A 23,138-nucleotide genomic window follows, 5' to 3' on the forward strand; every position below is an offset into this window, starting at 1 on the left:
CAAAGGCAATCTAGTCTTCAACAAAGTTAACGTCAATATTCAAGACAATGTAAACATTGAAACAACTGTACATGTTGGTATAAACGCTAAAGACGTGAAATTCAGCAAGACTGCTTTACCCACTTTTCATAAACATCAAAGAAAATGTACTCATTTTCATAAACATCTACGACAATTCCTTCTTCAGTAAAGTTAACATGTTTCGTAAACATCAAACCAAAGTCAGACCAACAAAGCTAACGTGAGTTTTTGTAAACATGAAATACAATTTAGCCCTCAATGAACTTAAAACTATGCGTTTCACAATCAATCAACATGTTTTTTTGTCAACATCAAAGACAAACAGATCATTAAAGGCAATGTTCACACTGCTGGCAAATGCAACCCAGATCAGATTTTTTTGCCCAAATGCGACCTGTATCTGACTTTTTTATGTCAGTCTGAACGGCTCAATTACGATTTTTTCAACTCCAACCCGGGGTCACTTTCATATGTGATCCTAGATCGGATACGTATCCAAAATTTTGCAATGTGGCCACAGTCTGAACGGCCAGGTCGCATATATCCGACCTTGGTGTCATCAAAAGTCCAATATGCCCTCCATGCGGGTGGGGGCATTAAGCTTGATTTATGCTCGACGTATCCGCGAGGTCCGCACGGCTCGGGAGACGTACGTGAATCGGCAAAGTTGTTTCGAGTAACAGTTGTGGCTAGATTTGACTTTAATTTAATCCCACTTGAAACATGCAGTAGCCTATAAAGATGACATTTGTGGTGGTGATATTTGTCATTTAGCCACGCAGACGGCTCATTTATTACGCGCGACAATGACGTGACGTCATCGTTAGGGAGGGAAAAAAGGAGCCGTTCCCGTGAGATGAGGTGCTCGAACAGGCTCGCCTAATTTTCACAAAATATTATTTCTACCTCCTCCTGCATCACTCTGTAGATATGAGATGGTAAAAATATGAGCCCCGACGACAGACTTGGAAAAGTCCGTGGCCTCGCATTACGTCCACACAGCAGACAGACTGAGGTCGGAATTAATTGGTAATGTGAACGCTTACTCCAAAAAAAAATCTGACTTCACCGAAAAATCGAAATTGAGCATTAAGACCTGCAGTGTGAACGTAGTTAAAGAGTCTTTAACAGGCTTCACATGCGGGTTTTGAGTGAGGCACTTTACACTTTTTTCTGCCAAAGACACTTCAACCAAGCTAATTGAGACATTTTTGTAAATTTCAAAGACGATTTGAGTCTTTCATGAACCTCAAGTACACTTTTTGTAAACACCAAAGACAGTTCAGCCTTCAGTGAAGTTAACATAAAAAGAACAGTCAGGAAAATGTAACTGTACAACACGCCTAAAATTTTGCCAACATCAAAGACAAATTTAACTATTCAACTAGCCTGTTGTGCAACTTTGCTAACATCAAAGGCAATGTAATCACTAAGCAGATTTTTGTAAACATCAAAAACCAAAATAACAATTGACGTATGCACTTTGGCAAACATACTAAAATCGTTTTCAAAAATAGTTAACATGCGGATTTTTGTTAACGCTGAAGATGTTTTCACAAATATCAAAGACACTAATCAAAGACAACTTTTAGTGTTTTTAATAAGAAAACTTGAGGACAATATGCAGTCTTCACAGAACATCACGTTTGTATAAGCACAATTCACACAATTCTCCATTCCTGTTCCAAATGGAAAGCCATCACGGCAATTGAAAGAAGCCACATTAAAGCATTTGGTTTTGATGTCAGGTGATACAGTAAATGTGCTGAGGATACATTAAGTGTATGGATCGGTGACATTAAACCTCACCCGCGAGTCTGCAGCTTCCCAAACGTTGGCCTTGAAACGCCCCCCACCCCTTTATGCCTTACCTCGCCGCCTCACATCCCTCGCCCCTTTTCACGCGGGAAGCCACGCGTCATCATTCTCGCCGCCTTTCAAGAAGGCCTCATAAAAGACGACCTTTTCCACTTGAAAAGTACATCGCTATCGCGTCTAATGATCCTCCCGCCTCCCATAATGCAACAACCCCCCCTTCCCCCAGTAAGCTCACCCCACCCCGCCGCCTTTGCTTTACACGGGGCACGTGCGAAAGCTTGAACCAATTATAACGGCGGCATAAATGATGGCCGACACTAAATGCCAGGTACTGTATTAATGCAAAAGGGCATTTGAGTAATACGGTGTGGCGTTAATGGCAGGGCGGCATGTGGGACGCTGAGATTGGGAAGCACCGGAGCGATGCCAGCCGGCTGTAAATTTGTGGTACGGAACACTGGTTTTGATGCCTGACAAAAAGTTTGTCAAAAAAACAAGATGTAATGTAGGTACAACCCCAAAGACAATTTAAATTTAGTTTTCGGTGAAGAGCTTAAATACACATTTTTGAGAAAAGGTCAAAAAACACTTCTATCAAACATCAAGGCTCTAAATTGCATGCAGATGTTTTCACAAAACATTTTAAATGTGCATTTACTGAAACACCAAAGACAATTTAGCCTTCCGTGAAGCTAATGGAAGTGATTTTGTAAAGATCAAAGGCGATTCAATAGATACACATAATCAACAATCTTCAAATAACCTAGAATATGTTTTTGAAAAACATCAAAGACCATTTGCATCTTCAATTAAGTACACATCTCAAAAACATCAATTAGAATTCAGAATCGATATTTTGTCAAAAGTATGTGATTTTGCAATCATCAAAGACAAGCGGCAACAATGAACCTGAAGTACACATTTCAGTTGATATTGAATTAATTCTGTGTGTTCAACTAACCTAAAGCCCGCATTTTCAAAAACAACAAAGACAATCTGGTCTTGTCAGAGAACCTAGCAGGTGCACATTTTTTAATCATACAGACAATTGATAGAATTCAATGACCCATTTGTACACATTTTCATACAGTATATAATTTTTTAAAGGTGCATATTGCCGTTTAAAAAGGTAATATTAAAGCTTTTTCTACATCATGCATGCTCCACCAATGCCCAGATGAGTACGAAGAGCCCTGACTGTTTTACTCTGACTTCACCTATCAGCGTTTATCTTCCCTTTATAGTAGCGTGTGCGGAACATCACGCTCCACAAGTTTTTTGGGGGGAGGGGAGGGGCGGAGTTTTTCTTACCTCATTTGAAGTCATGTATTTGTTTGTTAACTGTGGGCGTCGCCTTAAGATTGTAAACATACTCGCACGCGCACCATGAACGAGCCTGACAGTGACGCAGTCTCGCTTTGGGCCAGAGGTGGCAGTCGCGAGTAAAAAAATGACAAACTGCACAAAAATCCTTAAAGAATAAAAAAAAACAATATAGTGTCATCAATGACTCTAACTGACCGATTTTCAAATCCATCATAGACAGTTGTGTGTCTCCAATAAAATTAAAGGACGCATTTAAAACAATTTTTTTTAGCATCTTAGCAAACCTAATACAGGTGGTTTTATGTACATTATAGATAATTTTATCCTTGAATGCCGTCTATAAATACCGAATGTAGGTGGTTTGCCAGACATCAAAGATAAGTCTCCAATGGACCTAATGTACATTTTAAACATCAAAGACAATTTTCACTTCAATTAGCCTGATATTTTTGTTAACATGCAAGACCAATTAGTCTTCAAAAACCTAACATAGGTGATTCCGTAAATATCAAAGACAATTTCACATCTTTAAAAGTTTTTTGTTGTTGTTGCAAACATCAAAGACAATGGCAATTAACCTAAAGTACACATTTTCATAATCACTGAAAACAATTTAGTCTGAATTGAACCTAAAAAATATAGTGTTTCAAAAACATCAAAGTCAATTTAGTTTCCAGCACAACTTTGTAGCATTGAAGAAATGTTAGTATGCTCAAAAACCTAAAAATGGCTGTTTGAGTAAACATCAACAAAAAATTACAGTTGCCAATTAAGGAAGGTGATTGTGTAAAATATCATCAAAGGCGATTTTTTTTTTTTTTAACTCAGAGATAATTCTGTGAATAACAAAGACAATTTTAAATCTTTAAATATCTAACAGGGGTTTTCACAAAACCTATAAGAGAATGTAATCTTGACTTGAGCAAAAGTACACATTTCGCAAACACAATTTACCATCATCAATAAAAAGATTGTTTAGTTAAGTCAAATTTCCCGCTGTGTGACACTTGCTAAATATCACATTTACACTGAATGATGCCGTTTTTGCTGTTTTGCCACTTCACCTCATTATCAGCCATTTTTGTCACCAGCCTCGGTGTCAATAAGCATAATGGCCGTAATACATCAATTGAGTGAGTGATCGTGTTCGCTGCAAACGTAAACAAGCGCGCTTGTCGGGGGGGAACACAAAAATCACTTCACTCGGTTCACCTTGAGAGTTGTTTTTTCTTTTTTAAAGAGGGATGACTCATTTTTGCCGGTGACAGCTGCAGTTCGGGACAGGGGAGAAAAAAAGGCGTTTAATCGTTAGGAATAAGGCCGCTCGATCGATCGGCAGTCAGTCAATGGTGGGTTTCAGGTGAACTCGCGCACCTCATGCAGACATGGGCCTCAGGGTGAATTATGCCTGGCTCATCATCATCAGCATCATCAGCATCAATATCGGTGAGTCTATGTTCAGACATGAGGCCATGCGTGTGGTGAAGATTAACATAAAAGCTTTTAAAAATCGTATTTTCAATATGTTCACAAACGTCAAAGATCTTCAGAACCTAAGTATGTGTCTTTGTGATTTTGCAAACATCAAAGACAAATCTTTAATGACGCTAACCATTTTGTCATCATCAAAGACAATTTTTTCTTTATTAACATATGGCATGTCTTAAATATCAATGACACATTTTCGTAAACATGGATGATAATTTATTTGGATAATTCAGTTAACCAACCTAATGTAGTTTTTTTATGAACATCAGAAGATATTTTTGCCTTAAATGAAACTGTGGGTGATTTGTAAAAATTAAGGGCCATTTTGAGTATTCAATGAATCTACGTACACAGTAAATTCTGTACAGTAATTTTGACTCTTTTTAGAGTGGGAACAAATAAAAATAAGTTTTAGAGTAATATTTACACTTGGAAGAGAGTAAAATAAAGAATTGGAAAAAAAAATGTCACTCAAGGGTTGAGGAACAAAATCACGACTACTCCCTGAGCCACGCAGTTCCTGCTGTGTGTTAGTGTATTGCTCGTGTCAGCTTGCATCTTCCTAACTCCAAAAGACCAAAAACGATCTTTTGGGTCTCCTCTTGGAGATAAGCAAACAGTAGGAGGGGCATAACTCAGGTGGTAGTATGGCAGTCCCCCAAGCTGAAGGTCGTGAGTTCGTTCCTTAACCCTTGAGTGACTTTTTTTTTAATTATTTATTTTATTCTCTTGCAAGTGTAAATATATTACTCTAAAAAGAGTCAAATTTACTCTAAAAAGAGTCAAATTTACTCTACAGAATTTACTGTGTACGTTTTTGAAAACAGCAAAGAGCATTTAGTTAACAGCATTTTTGTAAACATCATTCACTGCCATTGACGGCTATAGACGTCAAAAATTCATTTGAACTATTTATATTACTTTAAAATTTGTTCCACTTTTGTTAACAAGAGTATTAAAACCTAGAAAAAAATAATGTACATTTAGAACAGATATAATATTTGTGATATATAGTGAGTTAAAAAAAAGCGAAAAGATTAAAAATGTTATCGTAATTAATCGCATGACTTCACTAGTTAACTCATGATTAAGCACAAATTTTAGTTCTAAATGTACAACAGAAAAAAAAGGTTTTCATACTCTTGTCAACTAAAGTGGAAAAATATGTTTAACTAATAGAAATAGTTCAAATGAATTTTTGATGTCTATAGCCACCAATGGCAGTGAATGAGTTAATATAAACGTACGGTACTCATTTTTGTAATAAAAAAACGGTTGTGCTCATTTAACCTAAGATCAACCATTTTAATTTACATCAAAGACTAATTTAAGTCTTCAATTTACGTAATATGTGATTTTATTATCATGAACAGGACAGTTTAGTCTTTGATGCGCCTACCATACTTGTTTTCATAAATAAAGATGTGTCATGAGTTAACCAAAAGCGGGTGATCTCATAAATTGCAAAGACAATTAAGTGTGTATCAAATATAAAATATAGAGACTAACGTATGTGTTTTTATAAACGCTGAGGCCAAAATAGATCATTTAGCTTTCCGTGAACAGACGTGTTTTCATGAATATCAAAGACAATTTAGAATCTTCAAAGAACCTATAACAGGTGATTTCGTAAGCTCAAAGACAATTTAGTCTTCCATTTATCTCAAGTTTTTGTCAACATTGAAGACAATTTCGATGTTTTTGTAAATATACACAATTTAGCATCCTTAAAATGTGTGATTTCATAAACAAAGTTAACGTTAAAAAAAAACCTCAACACATGACGCGGACTGTCTTTTGCGTCCGTCTCGGCCATCGCTGTACGACAGAGACAAAAGGCGGCAAACAGGCGTCTCTAATCCGCCGGCTGAATGAACAGCAAAACAAAAGGGAGGAGGAAGGCAGACACGGCAGCTTGGACACACGGCGGATAAGCTGATTAGCAAGAAGACACGGGCGGTAATGGAGGCATGCGCGGGAACAAGAGGAATCCATGCGGTAGGGGCGAGATGGCGGAGGAAGAAAAGAAGCTAGCGAGCACTAATGATGGGGAGCACAAAGCGCAGAGGAGGGGAAAACAACGTTGGCGAACAAGGGAGAAGAAGAAAAAATCATAACAAAAGCAGCGCCTCGCAAGGAGGGAAAAAAAAAACTTTAAAAAGAGCACGCGACAGGAAATTGACAGGATATCATCTAAAACGAGTCGCAGTTGTTCTTCAACAAACCTAACATATACATTTTTATTAACATCAATGACAATTTTGTCATAGATTTCTACAGATCTGTGTGCACGTTAGTGTAAACATCAAAGACAATAACGGCCCTGAAGCGCAACAGTTTTTGCAAAACACTGACGACAATTTAGCATACTCACATAATCTAACGTAAAGTGTGCAAATATCAAAGAAAAGCTGACCTTCAATTGACCAAAAGAACATTTTTGTAAACATCATTTTTTAGTCATACACGGGTTTCCATCAACATTTTAATTCTAATATTCAAGAATTGTGGAAATAAATCTGATTAGAAATGCTAGAAATTGGGGAAAAAAAGGCCTAAAATTCCCCAAAAGGTTTACTCGCTTGAATGGAGGTGGATTTTTGAGCATATCGAAAAAAGGAAAATGCGATTTTTGGCCATGGAAACTGGTTTTGCGAATAAACAATGTCCACATTGCACGTTTTGACTGGATATTATGTCACATGTACATATTGTCGTCACAAAAATACACGATGGACGATAAAGTTAAAGGTGTATTCAAGGATCTTTTGTCGCTATGTATTCCGTTTGGATCATCTTAATGATTGGTACTCGATCCTGTCAATCAATCTGACATAACAACGTTGTGCGTGCTCGTTCCAAGCTGCGCACGTGCACTTGGAGTGTTTGTGTGACATATATATATAATTGTAATATGAAGGAAATCTGTTCAGATTCAAAGTAAATGTTGCATTGAGAAGGATAAAAAGTTAAAAAAAAAAAAAAGTAATTACTGTGGAAGAAAGAAACATTTAAAATGCTTATGAAATGAAATGCATTTTCTTGTTTAACACAACAGTGACTGATTATCTGGGATCTCACCACCGTTGGTGATCGAGTGATCTGAGATTGATTGTTTAAATCTCCATGCACCTGGCAGGCGACAGCGGGAGAATTTCCTCACACAGTAAATGTTTGCTGAGGAAGCAACACCACCATCACTGTCGGGACTATTTCTCCCGGTTTTCAGCCAATTTGTAGCATGTAGCCGCTGAGCTTCGGATTCAGCCATTCATCGTTGTAGCTCCACCGATGCCACTGCATACTTTCAAAATGGCTGAGAGCCGCAAGAGGACATCCGTCTATGAAGCGAGGCCGGCTGCAGAGACTGATGAAGATGAAGATGAGCTGGCATGTTCTCGCCAATTGATAGGCGATTTTTCCCGGACGAGCAGGAGAGCTGGTCGGATGGTCTTCCGCATGCGCATTTTTCAAAAAGTGACAAACGGACGTTCTACTAATCCTTGAATACACATTTAAGTCACGTGTTCGTTTTAAGCATTTTGTCTAAAAATGCTTAAAAATGTGGATGAAAACACCACTTTTCACAAGTCTAGAAAACATCAAAAATTATTTCGACTAGTGGTCGGCAACTAGCGGCCTGTGGACCATAATTGGCCCATTGCCATCTACAGTATATTTGGCCAGCCGAATGAAGATGGAAAAAACTGATAATTAGTGATGTCACAGTTTTCACAGTATTAAAAGTGCCTTGATATCGACATGGTCTCATCTTAATATAAAGTAATCTTCTTGAAATATAATTTTGTTCAGCATATCGCTTTGCAGGGCTTCTATAGCGCTCTATTTCCTTGTTATGGGTACGACCAATTGGGTGCCTGTACTCAGTACAAAGGCACCCGATTGGCTGTGTTAGCCATGTGACCACATCGCAAGAAATGCTTCGACATTACTTCCGCCAACAATGAAAACAAACGCCGGCTGTGCCCACAGTAATCCCTGCATAAATAAATCTCCCGATAAAAACAATTAAGAGAACTGAATGTGAAGACTGACTGATTTTTATTCATTTGTATATTGGGTTATAGTATTTTTAACCCAGAAAATTGGCCAATAATACGTTTTAAGGGTGTGATATAAGACAAGTTCAGGGCTGATGTAAACATCAAAGACACTTTTGACAAACCAAGGTACGAACAAAAGCCTGCTGACCGCTAAGCCCGAGCATCCATCCAAGTGGACCTGAGCTAAATGTGCAGCTAATTCAAATGAATGAGATTTACTTGGAAAAGTATATGCTCCTGCCTTTAAGCTGCTTTACTTGGCCTCGCATGTGATGTTACACAACACATATACACACACACACACGAACACACACAAGCACAAGGACACACACTCATATGATGGATTTGGTTTTGCTCTTTTTGCTTGTTTGATGCAATTAAGCGCACCATTACGAAGCTTCAAACACTCACACACACACACACACACAAATAGTCATAAACAAACATGTGATGTAGGTAAATGTCAAAAGCATTTCGAGGGCCAGAGGCTGAGCCACTCTGTTGTTTACGTCTCTCTGTACTGTACTAATTATTCTGTACTGATATTAAAAATATTTTTCAACCACTTTTTCCCATTAAAAAAAAACACACGTAAAAATCGTCCCCTTTAAACCTTGTACATTTCGTACAGAGCTGATGTACAGCTAGGTCAATTGTCGAATCTTCTTGCAGCAGTTCCACTGAATTTCGACTAAGGAGGCACGTGGTGGATTATAATAGCTTTACCTGGCAATAAAGAGGAACTTAGAGAAGGAAAAGGCTAACAAGACGTTGACGTGACCAGAATATGACTGAATCTGGCATGAGCGATTGTGCTCCACCTGAATAGGTTCCCATGTGAGTGGGTCGAATATGGACCAGCAATTGAGTTTTACCTTAAGGCCCACCGCATACCGGAAGCAACGTTTTGAGGTGCCACATATACTGCTGTATTGTTTTTTTACGGAACAAGACAAAGAAGAAGCGGATTGCTCGGGCCACTGCAGCTATATTATAATCATACACAGAGGAAATGGCCGAGAAGTAAAAGACAATTTGAGAGGCAAATCACATCGAATAACCGAATCGCAGTAAAACTAGCAACTATCAATCGTCCATTCGTGAAAAACATTTGCAGAACCTCGCACAGTGACAGTTCAGTCATGTTCAAATTGTGATTTTGAATTATAGCACAAGACCACACAGACCAGAATTTCACCTAATCAGGCACCAGGGGTTGTGTCCCACCTTAAGAGAATGGACTGTAAATTCAACGTGAAGGCATATACCTCCTCCAAGGAGGCACCTGGATGAATTACAACGGCTTTATCTGGCTATAAAGAGACACTTAGCAAAGGAGCCTCTCCCAAAGCAGCAGGTGAAGTGATGGCATCATCAACAAAGGCAACCTCAGCTCTCTCATACTCTCGCCCCGGACACTTGGCACTCAGAAGGGATCGATAGCAAAGCGGCACGCACGCGTGACGCCGCCCGACAAAGACGCGCCTGTCTCTAAATCCTGGGTCGCTCTGACCGGGAACGCATCAACGGCATGGCGGCAATCAATTAAAAAACGTCCGTTTGAGAATTTCCGGCGGATAACGAGAGGCAGGGGTGAGGTCGGATGAGGGAAGTGATCAAAACCGAGGTGTGGGGGAGGTGGGCGGAGGTAATAAGGGCTCTTGTCCATGGAAACGAGGTGAATTAATTCATCCCAAGACTGCTCTCGTTGTTGTTTGTTTAATCGGCAGCAGAGATGCTTTCAAGGCCCGACGACTCGGTGTAATTTTCCTCGACCTTGAGAGACACCAGCAGACGGATGGCTGGATGGATGGATGAACGGATGAATGAGTGGACTTATGTATGTATGTATGGGCGGATGTATGGACAGATGGACAGAGTATAGATGAGTGGCGTTGTATATAAGACTAATGGATGGATGGATGGATGGATGAATTGGCAGACAGATGGACAGACTGATGGACGAATGAACGGATGCCTCGAGGTGAATGACAGATGGACAGACAGACATACAGACAGATAGGAGGACAGATGAATGAGTTGACAGAGAAAAACATGGACGCGGATGTACTGTATATCCGGATGGATCGAAGGATAATTGGACAGACGGACGGGCAGATGTGAGCGGACGGATGCACGGAAGGCAGATGGCAGAATTTCCCCGACCTTGAGAGAGGCGAGCAGACAGATTCATGAGAGATGAGAGATGCTCGCAGACTGATGCGTTTCTTAAGAGGCCCGTTGAGCACGCAGTCACTTTGCTGAAATCCCCCGAAGGTCTGTTGCCGTTAAAAGTAACATTAACTGACGTAGTAATTCATGAAAGAGAGACGATGGACGTCATCTTCTGTTCCACTTCGGGGCAGCGGGGGGCACTAGAATCAATACCACGATATGAGAAATTGCCATTTTTTAAAGGGCTGTAGGAACAGGCAGCTGCTGATATGCACCTCAATAGTCAACAAATTGCAAATAAGTGATGGGTGGCTAGAGTGTTGCGTCTTATTAAGCACACACCAAAAACTGGTCTAATAATAACAAGAGCAAAAAGTAACAAAATTAGGTAGAAATGACTCATTTAAGCCAAATTATCTGCCAATAAATAGAAAATTTGACTTGGCCAAGTTTCTCATCTGAAAGCAACAAGCGAATAAATCTCAGCTCTGCCGTTAACGCCTCTGATGCGCTGATTTACTGGGAAACCAGCGTGAAAGTGGCTAATTACTTTTGACATGCAATATCACTGGTATCCCCTGTACGGGAATGCCTCTCATAGTATGCCAGAAGATGGCAAATTCACAGGTTGTCTTCACCTCTACATGCTAAATGTGCAAAGCTGCAAAGACTGCTTTCCCTTCTTCCTAGTAATATGTATCAAGAGGCAGGTTTGTTTTACACTAGATATTCACCAGCCACACCCCTTTATGTTGAAATAAATTTCTTCCAAAAACCACAAATCTCAATGCGCTGAGATGCAACGGCTGTGTGAATGCTCACTTTGGCAAATTCCATCTAAAAGGGACAGGCGAACAAATCTCTACCGTTACGCCCCTGACAACTCCATTTAGGCAAAGCCCGTATGAAATCGTCTAATTGCTTTCGATACAAAGGGGTGTGGGTGTGAGGCTTGATGCGCTAAACTTCCAGCTAACCCCTTTAGACACAAGCCTCTCATGCTACTGTATGTCAGAATAAAACAAATGCAGGGAACAATTTCACCACCGCGTTTGAAACTGTTAAGTTCCACGCAAGACAGCAAGCTGGGAAATAGACAGCAGTGTGAAAGGGGTTCAAACGGAGTCATAATAATTAGCCCCATCGGGTAGCAATGGACCGAGTAGAATCCAACTATAGTTCTTCCTCCCGACAGTCTACCCATTCCGCGAGTCCCATCTATTCCACGTCAGCGCTTATTACGACGTTTGTGCAGTCGCCGATGTGTCAGCTCCCGAGCTTCCTCGAAGGGGAGGCACTAATTGCACCACCAATTCCACAGCTGGATGTGCAGCCGTGCCGAGGGAAAAGTGGCTCTTGGAAGGCCACGCGGATTAGGCACGCCATCGGCCGGCTGTGCCCCAATTTCTCCATGCTGACCCAATTACCCAGGTGCTGCTCAAGGGTAAAAAGGTTCCGCAGGCATAACCAGACACCTGGATAGCAAGTGAACAGACGGATGGATGGATGATGGATGAATGGGCAGTTGAATGGACAAATAGATGGATGAAGAGAAAGATGAGTGGATGGATTGCCAGAAAGACTTTTGGACAAGTGGATGGATGTATCAATGGATGGGCTGATGGACGGATGGATGGATGAAAGGCTGGAGGCACAGACGGAAAAACAGAAGGACAGACTTGAATGACTGTTAAGTCGTTAGAATAGATGGACGGCAGATGGATGGACAGAAAAATGAATGGGCACAGACGGATGGATGGACAGAGTGATGGACAAGTGGATGGATGGATGGAGTGATGGCAGATGGACTGATAGATCAAATGAGACAATTGCCCGATGGACAGATGAACAGAGACGAAGGAATGGACGGTTTGGCAGGTGGACAGATTGAAGGATGAGAGAATTGATGGGCAGATGTTTGGACAGACTGACAAATCGACAGAGTGATGGATGAGTTTATGGATATATCATTGGATTGAATGACTGGGTGGACCAACAGACAGATAGGCAAACAGTCAGATGGATTCATTGGTTGGATGTACGGATGGATGGATGTATTTTTTTTTTAAAGGATCTGTACATGGATTGATGGCAGATTGACAGACGGATCAATGGGCTAATGGATGAACAAACTGATGGACTAATGGGTCGATGATAAAATTGAAGGACGACTGGATGATGAAAGGATGTCCAGACAAATAGGATAGAGAGTGATGGATGAGGGGATGGATGCATAGATAGATGGATGGAGAGATTGACGGCTGGGTTTAAGGTCGGACTGATTTCGGAGGGATGGCTTGGCAGATGGACAGCCTGAGTGGACGGCCCTATGAATGGCAGAAAGGTGGATGAACAGATGCGGGATGGACGAATGGATTGACAGATGGGGAGGGTTGAGTGGACAGTCGATCCATGGACGGATCCCCTGGACGGATGGCGTCTGCATAGCTGTGTGGTGGGACAAACTCCAACGGATGGATGTCCAGATGGTTAGCTATTTCTTAGTGTTGATGGGCGGTTCCTGTTTATTTATTAATTTGAAGCCCACAATGAAGATTAAAGGTTGCTTGTGTAGGAAGATTTACGGACTTGGGGTTCATCCCCACCCACCAATCCCCTCTTCCTTACAGGCCGCCTCTGTCTTTGTGGCCGAATGCCCACTTCCTGTTTGTTTACCACTGAATCCTCCCCATGCCTGCCAAGAAATCGGCAACGGGGCTAATGGCAGCGCATTAGCCGTAGCACACAAAAGCAAAAGTAGGTGGCTTGGAAGCTTGGAAGGCAGGTCCCGCGCCTGTTAACAAGGCTGGCTGATAAGCGATGACTCATTAGCAAGCCGAGGTGCACCTCGCGGGCCTCGCGAGGGAAACGCATGCCAAAACCACAGTGACATTTAGAAGACAGCCGGAGATACATTTGGATACAACAACTTGGGCTTGGGCTATTTGCTGGATTCTGCCTTAGGTTTATGGACCACCTGCTAGTTTGGAAAGGGTAGGCGTCTGGCAGAAAAGCAATTATTACTCCTGTTTGCAGCGGCCATTAATAAAGGCGCAGGCAGCTGATTGATTAAAAACCCCCACAATTATTTTTTTCACTGCTGCCAGTAGAGAGACTGTTCACTCCCAAGTTCTGCTCTGTACATCTTACCAAACAAACACGCATAGTAACAATAGCTTCACATATCATGCAAAAGTATTGTTAAAAAGCCACTGTGGCATAGAAAGAAAAAAAACTGTAAATCTCTCGAGTAAGCGCAGGTCAAAGCAGCAGGTGGTGCTGTAACACCAAAACATAACTTTCACTTCAAAGCAAAAGCCAATTGTTTAAACAATTGTTTTTTCTTTTTCTTCTGCATCCATGGATGGATGGACAGATGGGCGATCTGGACACATTCGACGACGTATAATGGATGGATAGACAAAGGATTGTGTCCTCGTCTCATGTGTTCATCCATCGATTTGCTGAGCTCAGTGTTCTCTCTCTCTTTCTCTCTCTCTGTAATACATGAGATTGAATAATTTATGCTAAGTAGATCTTTATGCCTCAAAACCCTTTTAGTGTGTAGACTCCATTATGACGCCCTTCTTCTCCCACTAGCCACCACGCCCTCATCCTCCTCCTCTTCCTCCTCCTCTTCCTCACCGCTCTGCGGCGGTGTGACTGACTGAAGACTGATTCAGCAGCACAATCGCTAACAACCAGAGACTAAGAACAACAAACTCAGCCAAGGCTTTTTACCATTTGTCACCAATGAAAGTAACGAGCCAGCGTATTGACATTTTGCTCCCTTGGATCCAAAAGGGATTCCAGATCAGGACAAGACTTTACCTCCTTTAAGCTATTAAGATCCCACAAAAGCGCAACAAATTACGTTTCGACTAATGAGATTCTACAGATTTAGAAGTAAAAAAAAAAAAAACATTTCCCCTTATATGGTGGTATTAGTAACCCACTCCACACAGTGTTCGCTTTGCGGCTGAGGTCCATTTTATAACCCAAACCCCTACTGTAGCTCTGAAGGAAAAACAGGTTAGAATCTTACCCCTAACCCTAAATCTACACCAAAATCCTAATCCTTAACTCACCTTTACACTGAATGTCATTATTCTAATGACATCAGTGGGAGGCATGTGGTTGGTTCTCTTCAAAGCTACAGTAGAAGTGTTAGGAAAAACTTCATGTTAGCACAGTTGTTGTCCTGGAATTATTGGACGTAACATTTTGGTGTCAAAGACGGATTATAACTTTTGTGCCGCTGGCCCCGTTCCTCGCCTCACGACAATGGAATAAATATTTTAGGACTAGCTGCGACTAGATTAGATGACGATAACGACATGAAGTTAGCCACTATTTTTCGTACTCTCTGACCCTCGCAGACGTTAACAGACTGTGTTGCATTGCTGGCCGGGCATTTCGTTGCTCCGCAGATTATTATAGTTTGACGAATTATCTTTCACCAGCAACGGGGAAGTTTAAAGTCCTGTAAATTGAATGATTGGAAGACGAGATGCCAAAAATGTGATTTGCAGGTTCAAGATGCACACAATCCTTGGCGGGGAGAACAAAATCATTCAGAGTTTCTGCCGCTCCAGTTGGCGGATGAGTAACATTCCTCTAAGGGATCTCCCTCAATTGTGATGTTTCTAGAATGAAATAGGTCATTTTCTGGCTCTAACCATTCCGTGACCTCCCTCTTGCTCCCTCTGGGCCGATGGTGATGGGTAGAGGGGAATGGGGGGGCCTGGGGGGGTGGAGGGGGCGCGCTATCTGCCATGTTTCCCCTTTCATTCGCTTGTCTGTTGAAATGTTGGCATGCGTCCTGGGTGCCTCGTGCGAAGCTCCCCAGAGGAGCCGTGCGTCTCGTTTGCCAACTCACTGGCGAGCGGGACCGGGGCAGACGATTCATTGTGGCTATTTATTGCGGCACTCCGACAAATTCCTGTACTTAAGGTGATGAAGAAAAGAAGCAAGTTTAACTCTGATTAATGTCTGCCTGCGGTGTGAACGGGGGCGGATGTTCTCATTTCCCGGCAGACGCGTCATCGCATTTGATCTAGTGTAAGTAATATTAGCATCTGTCTCCGGTGAGATGGCACATTTACCGACAAAAAGGGGCTTAAATACAAACTCAGACAAATATGAGCATAGTGATGGCAGGGCAAATGTGGACTACCGGCAAGAACAGCCGTAAGAAGGAGAAATACCAGTCCTGTAAAACTGCCTGGCTCTTTTTGTGAAGGAGTGAGGGGTTGGAGGTGATGGGTCGGGGTTTAGAGTTTAGGGTAGAGGTAGGCTGAATGAATGAATTGAAAAGGCAGACTTTCAACCTTCCAACTTCCAATGTGTTGTATTAAGATTGCAAGTTGGAAGTTGGAAGCAAGTAGTCTAAAATCCCTTCCAAGAGTATGTCTTCAGAGTATGTCGCCGAGGTTAGGGGATCTGATTGAGGATTAAGGCTAGACTTTAGGGTTGAGTTTAGGGTTAAGGTCAAGATAAGAGGTTACTTTAGGGTTGAGTTTAGAGTTAAGGTCAAGGTAAGGGGTTAGAAGTTTAAGATGCCAAGGTGCTCCCTTCCCCCTTCTAATCTCCAAATATTGACGTTCTTATCTTATCCAAACACTGTCAAACCCCCAGCAGCGCATAATGACTCACCTTGACAGACAAGATCATGCAAAACAGCACTGAAGCCTAACCTAAGCAAGGATTGGTCTCCCATGCACGGTCACACCTCCCAGCGGGCACACTTTCATCAGAGGTGACATCCGTCTGATTGCCGGCCAAGACCACTAACAACAAAGTAAAGAGGAGAGCACGGCCACTTTTGCTCGCTGTTTCTTTTTTTTTTTTTTACAGGAGAGCTCAGTATTGTTCATTCGATTTGACATCATCATTGCTCTCCTTTTTTTTTTTTTTTTTTTTACAGGAGAGCTCAGTATTGTTCATTCGATTTGACATCATCATTGCTCTCCTTTTTTTTTTTTTTTTTTTTTAAAAATCCAACAAATCAATTAAAAAAATGTAATAAATGTTTTTTTTTTTTTTTAAATACATATACATATATATATACACATATACACATATATATATATATATATATATATATATATATATATATATATATATATATATACCCTTTTTTTGTATGTGGGTGAGTATGTGTATGTGCGTGTGTGTGTGTGTGTGTGTGTGTGCGTGCGTGCGAGCGTGTGTGTATTCATCAGTTCACCTAAAGCCCATTAAAAAAAAATCCCATACTAATAATATAATATAATAATAAATTGCCAGATGCAGAAACATCAATGTAAGTTATCACGATGTAGTGGCTCTCGCTAACAGACAGAATTAAGTAACCGGAATTAGGTTAAAAAATTCTATATACGTAGACCATGTTTCTATAAATTTTGATATTTGGTTTTTATTTGAGGCAGATATTTTTTCCATTAAAATGTGATTTATGAGGAGGTTAGACCATTGGTCGATATTCAGAGTTTGTTTATTTTTCCAGTTAACAAGAATTGTTTTTTTAGCAATAGTAAGGGCTACAAGTGTAGATTGAAATTGTTTATGTGGTAAGTCAGTTGTTGTTAGGTCACCTAGCAAACACAAGTTTGGAGATAAAGGTATCCTACAGTCCAAAATAGCGGAAAGTTTTTCTAAGACTTTAGTCCAGAAATACATAACCGGAGTGCATAACCATAAAGCATGAAAATAAGTGTCTGTAGTGTTTTGTAAGCATTGGAGACAAATGTCGGAGTCTGAGAGTCCCATTTTCTTCATCATATATTGAGTAATGTATGTTCTAGGAATAATTTTATATTGGATAAGTTGTAAATTTGTGTGTTTTGTCATTTTAAATGCGTTTTCACAAACTTGAATCCAAAAGTCAGGTTCCGGTGCTATAGACAAGTCTGTCTCCCATTTCGAGATGGGTAAAGACATTTTATCAGTATATGAAAGTAACATATATTTTTGAAAGTTTTTTTGTTGTTGTCGCAGAAAGCTTGTTAATATCTTTAGCTAAAACAGGCGGTTGGAGCGTACCCCGAAGTGTTGGAATTTTTTTCTTTATCATATTTTTAACTTGTAGATAATGTAAAAAATTTCCGTTTTCTATATTGTATTTTTGGAGCAAGGATGTATATGATATAAACATATTATCTGAGAAGAGATGGTGGAGATGTGTAATTCCTTTCTGTTCCCACACAGCTAAATGAAACGGTTGGTTGTTAAGTTGAAAGTCGGGGTTATGCCATAGGGGAGAAAGTCCACAGGGCTCCACTTGGGCTTTTGTCAATTCCAGTGCCTTCCACCAGGCAGTCACGGTGGCGGAAATCATTGGGTTTTTAAAACAATTATGGCGCTTAATTGATGTTGTAATAAAGAGTAAATCTCGAAGTCTGAGGTTATTACAATCCTTCTGTTCTAGTTCCAACCAACAGTTAGTGTCTCTGTTGGGTTGTGCCCATAGAACGATATATTGTAGCTGGTTAGCTATATAGTAGTACATAAAATTTGGTGCCTCTAGACCACCTTTGGATTTGCTTTTCTGAAGAGTAGATAGACTAATCTTTGCTTTTTTTTTATTCCAGTAAAATTTTGTTACGGCTGAGTCCAACAACTGGAACCATTTAGCCGTAGGTTTAAATGGAATCATTGAGAAAAAATAGTTTATTTTAGGTAAAACTTTCATTTTAATGGTGGCTATTCGTCCTATTAGAGAAATAGGAAGATTATTCCAGCGCTCCAAGTCACTATAAATGTTATCCAGAAGTGGAGAAAAGTTTAAATGAATTAAATCAGTTAATTTAGGTGAGATTTTTATGCCTAAGTATTTTAAATTACCTATAGGATATGAGTAGTGTGGGTCCTGGCTTGCAGGGTTCCATGAATTTTCTGTAATAGGTGCTCGCTGTTTCTATGCTACTACCGCATGCATAATTAATCATTCATAAGCTAGCTGACCCAGCTGTTGCGGTGGAGTACAGTAAAAGTGTGGGTGTACTCGTGGGTGCGCACCCAGGAAGATGTTGTGAAAATGCAAATGTGTTATATCCACTCGCAATTAAAATCCTAAAGCGTGAGGAGGCACGTTCCACCTGTGTCGCTCTGAAGTTGAGCTCGCCCACTGAAATCAGTGACGGTACCGCAGCCATTACCAGGCAGAAGTGATTACGCAACCAGGCGGAACATTCCGGCTCCTTTGAAGCTCACCGCGGGGTGGCTATCCTTCCAAACTCATGCCGCGCTCGCTACTGTAAGACACGCCTGTCCCTGCACTGTGTTTGGAGTGCAAACACTTTTATTATCACTGTACACACACACAGCAAGAAACCAGGTAGCTGCAGCCAAGCGGAGACTGTGGCACATGAGCACGTTGGGCTTTTTTGCAGCATATACTCAAATTTTAAGTGATGAATCAGCAGTGGCAAATGCTGTCAACACAACAGGACAGGAGAAGTGAAAGTCGAGAACTTCACACTCCTAGTCAGTTCTGCTAATACCTTAAACACAATCACCATCCCCGCCTCTGATACTACCTTCTTCAACACTCCGGCTTTGACCAGTACCTTTCACACAACACAGCAACCCGTGACAAATGCTTAAATGAATGACTTTAATAGGTAGCGTTACGCCATAGTATCTGAAAAGCTTAAAAGATCAGAACCTTCCACACTGAAAAGCGACATAAGTAAAAGCCAGCAAGAGCAGGCTTTGACAAGTACCTTTATCATAAAACAGCAACAAAGGACATACAGTGTGAAAGGTCGCTGTCCAGCCTCTGATACTACCTGAGATTGGAATATTTGTACCTTTTCGCACACAACAGTGACCCTGTGACACCTGCAAAATTTTCCTGACGTTGATAGGCAGTGTTACACCTCAGATACTATCTCCTTTCTTTTCCCGTCTTTAATGAGCATTTTGATTGGCCGCCATCCTGCCTCTAATATTATATCAGAAGCTGGGAAATCAGTACCTACTACGTGGGGAAAAAGTACAAAAAAAAGACAGCTGTGACGACCCCCAAAAACTGCAAAAAAATCCCGATTTTAATAGACAGCGTGAATGGCCGGCGCTGCTACACCTCTGAAACAACTTTGGAAACTACGAAATTGGTCCCTTTCACACAGAATAAAACCTTGAGAGCAAGCAATGGAAAAAGACAAAGCTAACCCCTCTTCTATAATGATATATTCCATGAGTTTCACAGATCATCTTCAATTACTCCTTACCATGATGGTACCTTTCATACAGCCACCCAGGAACACGTCAGTAAAAAAAACAGCTTGGACCACCACCATTCAGTGTTGATACCTTTCCCACAGAACAGTAACCCGAGAAAAAACTTGACAATTCCAGGCTTTGATACCATAGGAAGTGACCTATGAAGGCAGGAAATTTGTGGGTAAAAAAAAATAAATAAACCCTCCAGTTCCATATCAGTACTTCACCAGAAAAAAGAAGGCTTTTGCATGCGGTGTGAAAGGGGCTTTAAGCAAGTTATACTGTAGGCCCTTTTCACCCTGACTGTTAAAGCCATTTTTTCCCCAATGCGTATAAAAAGTCAGGAAAATGTTTCCGATTCCCAGGTAATATCGTAGATAAGATGTTGGCAATGTGTAAGGTGTTACATTTTTGGGTTTAACACCAACTTTTCCCTCACATTTGTCTGAAAGGTATAGGCGAATAAATGCCAACACTTGTGTTATGGCTCCACTATTCCTGACACTCCCACTGTGAAAGGGGCTAAACTGTAATCTGTGTGCTACAAGCACAGTAATAAACACATTGCTCAATGACGTGTCAATCAAACGGGAGCACGGCGGGATGTTTGATAGCGCGCCGCAGTGTGTACTCCATGTTTTTTTTTTTTCCGGGCCCAACAGAGCGCATAAGCCTCCTTTGCCAGCACTTGTTGACTATCAAATGTGTCCGACGCCCTCGGGTTTCTTCCTTGGCATGCTCTACCGCTCCGCCAGGTTTGGTGACAATCGGCCCAGCAATTTGTTTGATTTTTTGCATAAAATGCTGAGACGTGAGCTGTGAACACGCAAAAAACATGACAACATCCCCCCAAGCTTGGAAAAACACTACAGTTGACAGAAGATTCACCTTCAGCCTTTTCAAATAAACCATGCCAAGCTTCTGTGACCAATTCCCGACAGAAGTCTGCCAAAAAGTGATCCTTTTCAGCCTGGACACTCATTACAATGGAAATGTACCAATTAGCATGAAATGTGTGTGAATTATTTGAAGTAATTTTTTTCCCACGGTTTATTCTATTTTCATCTAGAATGTGACAAGTCTGTCAACCAGTCAAACAAAATAGTAAATCTTACACCAGTAACCCATAATATTACATCAACGGCCCTGTACCTGCACAACTTTCAGGGACTGTGACAATGGAAGTGGCCAAAAAACAGAACCATGTATCATGTTTCCACCGAGTGGTACTGTTCAATTTGCCATGGTACAGTTTGGATCAGTAAGTGCCAAACAGAATTTGATTTGATTTCAGCCTATAAGGCAGCTATACTTCACAAAGTAAACCCTGCTTCGTAAATGAGTAACCTGACAAAAGCTAGCCGAAAAGTGACTTGTTAAAATGAAAATGCCCCAAAAAATCTGTACTACATAAACCAGTCCAGCTGATTAGAGTTTGCTCAAAAAACACCGTATAAGAAAACCATATTGTCCCATATTTTAGCAACCTGTTAAAATGTTAAAACTCTGCATATCATCTCAAAGTGAAGCATACTACATGGTGGAAATGCGGTGTGTGTGTGTGTGTGTGTGTGTGTGTGTGTGTGTGTGTGTGTGTGTGTGTGTGTGTGTGTGCGTGCGTGCGTGAACTGTGAGTCACCTTTACACTCACGTATACATTTCAGTTTGCCACAATACAAAAAGTACAGATAAGGATTTGAACAGAGCACCCTACAACACCAAACCATACTGTTAAATATTTTGGCCACCACTTAAAATGCCAAAAGAGACGCGAACTATACCATCCATAGGTACTGATCAGGATTCCATTTTCCACCCACTCAGATACCAAACTGAACTGTAAACCACATTTCAACTGAGCCTTACACTTCACTTTGCCCTGGTAGAGTAAGTGTTGATCAGGACTTGATGATAAGATGAACAGACATTGGATATTTCATGTACCGCTTACAACGCCAAAAAATATGTGTATCATACCAAAGTGAACAGGACTACATGGTGGAAATGAGGCCAAAGGTCCCCGTGTGTGCTCCCATGAACACACACATGCCTCATACGTGGTGGGCTCAACTGGGGGTGTTGGGAGTGTCCCATGTGGTTAGTTGCACTCCAGTGCTCCCCTTGTTGTAATACAGGAAAACCGCAAAATGCCTCAACAGATAAGAGGCAGAGCAAGAGAAAAAGCGGGATGCTGAGGGGAGAGCCCCCCAAGTAAAGGTGGGGGGGATAATGTCAGGTGGTACTCACCAAAGACCACATTGCTGCAAACCGCTGAGAGTAGCGTCATTACGCCGACAATCCATAACGGAGCTGATGGGAAAGCCATGCTTGGTCGCTTTGATATCCTGCTCGTTGGCCTCCAAATGGGGAGTGGGGGGGAGTTCACAGGAGGAGGCGAGGGGTGGGGTCCCGTTGGAGGTTACCTGCAGGAAAACGTCAGGGTGGTTATTGGTTTGTTATTGGTCTATTTTGACTCCCGCCGTGAATAAACGACCTCGCGCATGCATCGATCGGCTTGGGTCATAGCACGCTGAAGGAGGAGAGTAGGGGATGGAGGGGGAGTGGGGGATGATGGAGGGGTGGGGGCGTATTGACGGTAATGGGCAAGAGAAGAGTTATGGGGGGGGTAGAATTCGAACGAAACCGAAACAACATTGGTGGACCACAAGTGCATTTAGTTTACCGCTTGAAATGCAGCACCGCGGTCGGAATAAGACAGTGAACAAAGATTTATTACCGGAGACAGAGGCAAAGCCACTGGCTAGGCTAACGTTAGCATGTGTGTTTATGATTGTTTCTTCAGTAGAAAAGGGTCAATAGAATGTCAAGAAGTGGTGGAAGTGGCGAGCTGTGCGGTGGAAAAGCGTCAATAGTGCTGTGCAGTGACAAAGCTTCAATAATGAGCACAAGGTGAGTAAGTCATTATTTGTAGGACTACTTTTTACTTTAAGTCACCTTTTGGCTACTTTAGCCATCTTTGTACTAGCAAAAAAGACTCAGTAACGAGTAGAACTGTGC

At 41.4% G+C, this 23,138-nt stretch overlaps 1 protein-coding gene across 3 annotated transcripts in view; it reads right to left on the reverse strand.

Annotated features, from left to right (window-relative positions):
• Positions 1 to 23,138, reverse strand: part of cadm3 (cell adhesion molecule 3) — a 120,783-nt gene that overhangs the window by 94,416 nt on the left and 3,229 nt on the right. For all 3 annotated transcript variants that reach the window (XM_077555607.1, XM_077555606.1, XM_077555608.1), the window contains exon 2: positions 22,368 to 22,543. In XM_077555607.1, the coding sequence (XP_077411733.1) occupies positions 22,368 to 22,446 (79 nt within the window). In that variant the 5' untranslated portion in view covers positions 22,447 to 22,543. The remainder of the gene's footprint in view (positions 1 to 22,367; positions 22,544 to 23,138) is intronic.

Source organism: Vanacampus margaritifer, chromosome 2 (genome assembly GCF_051991255.1).
Source record: "Vanacampus margaritifer isolate UIUO_Vmar chromosome 2, RoL_Vmar_1.0, whole genome shotgun sequence".
Classification (NCBI taxonomy): domain Eukaryota; kingdom Metazoa; phylum Chordata; class Actinopteri; order Syngnathiformes; family Syngnathidae; genus Vanacampus; species Vanacampus margaritifer.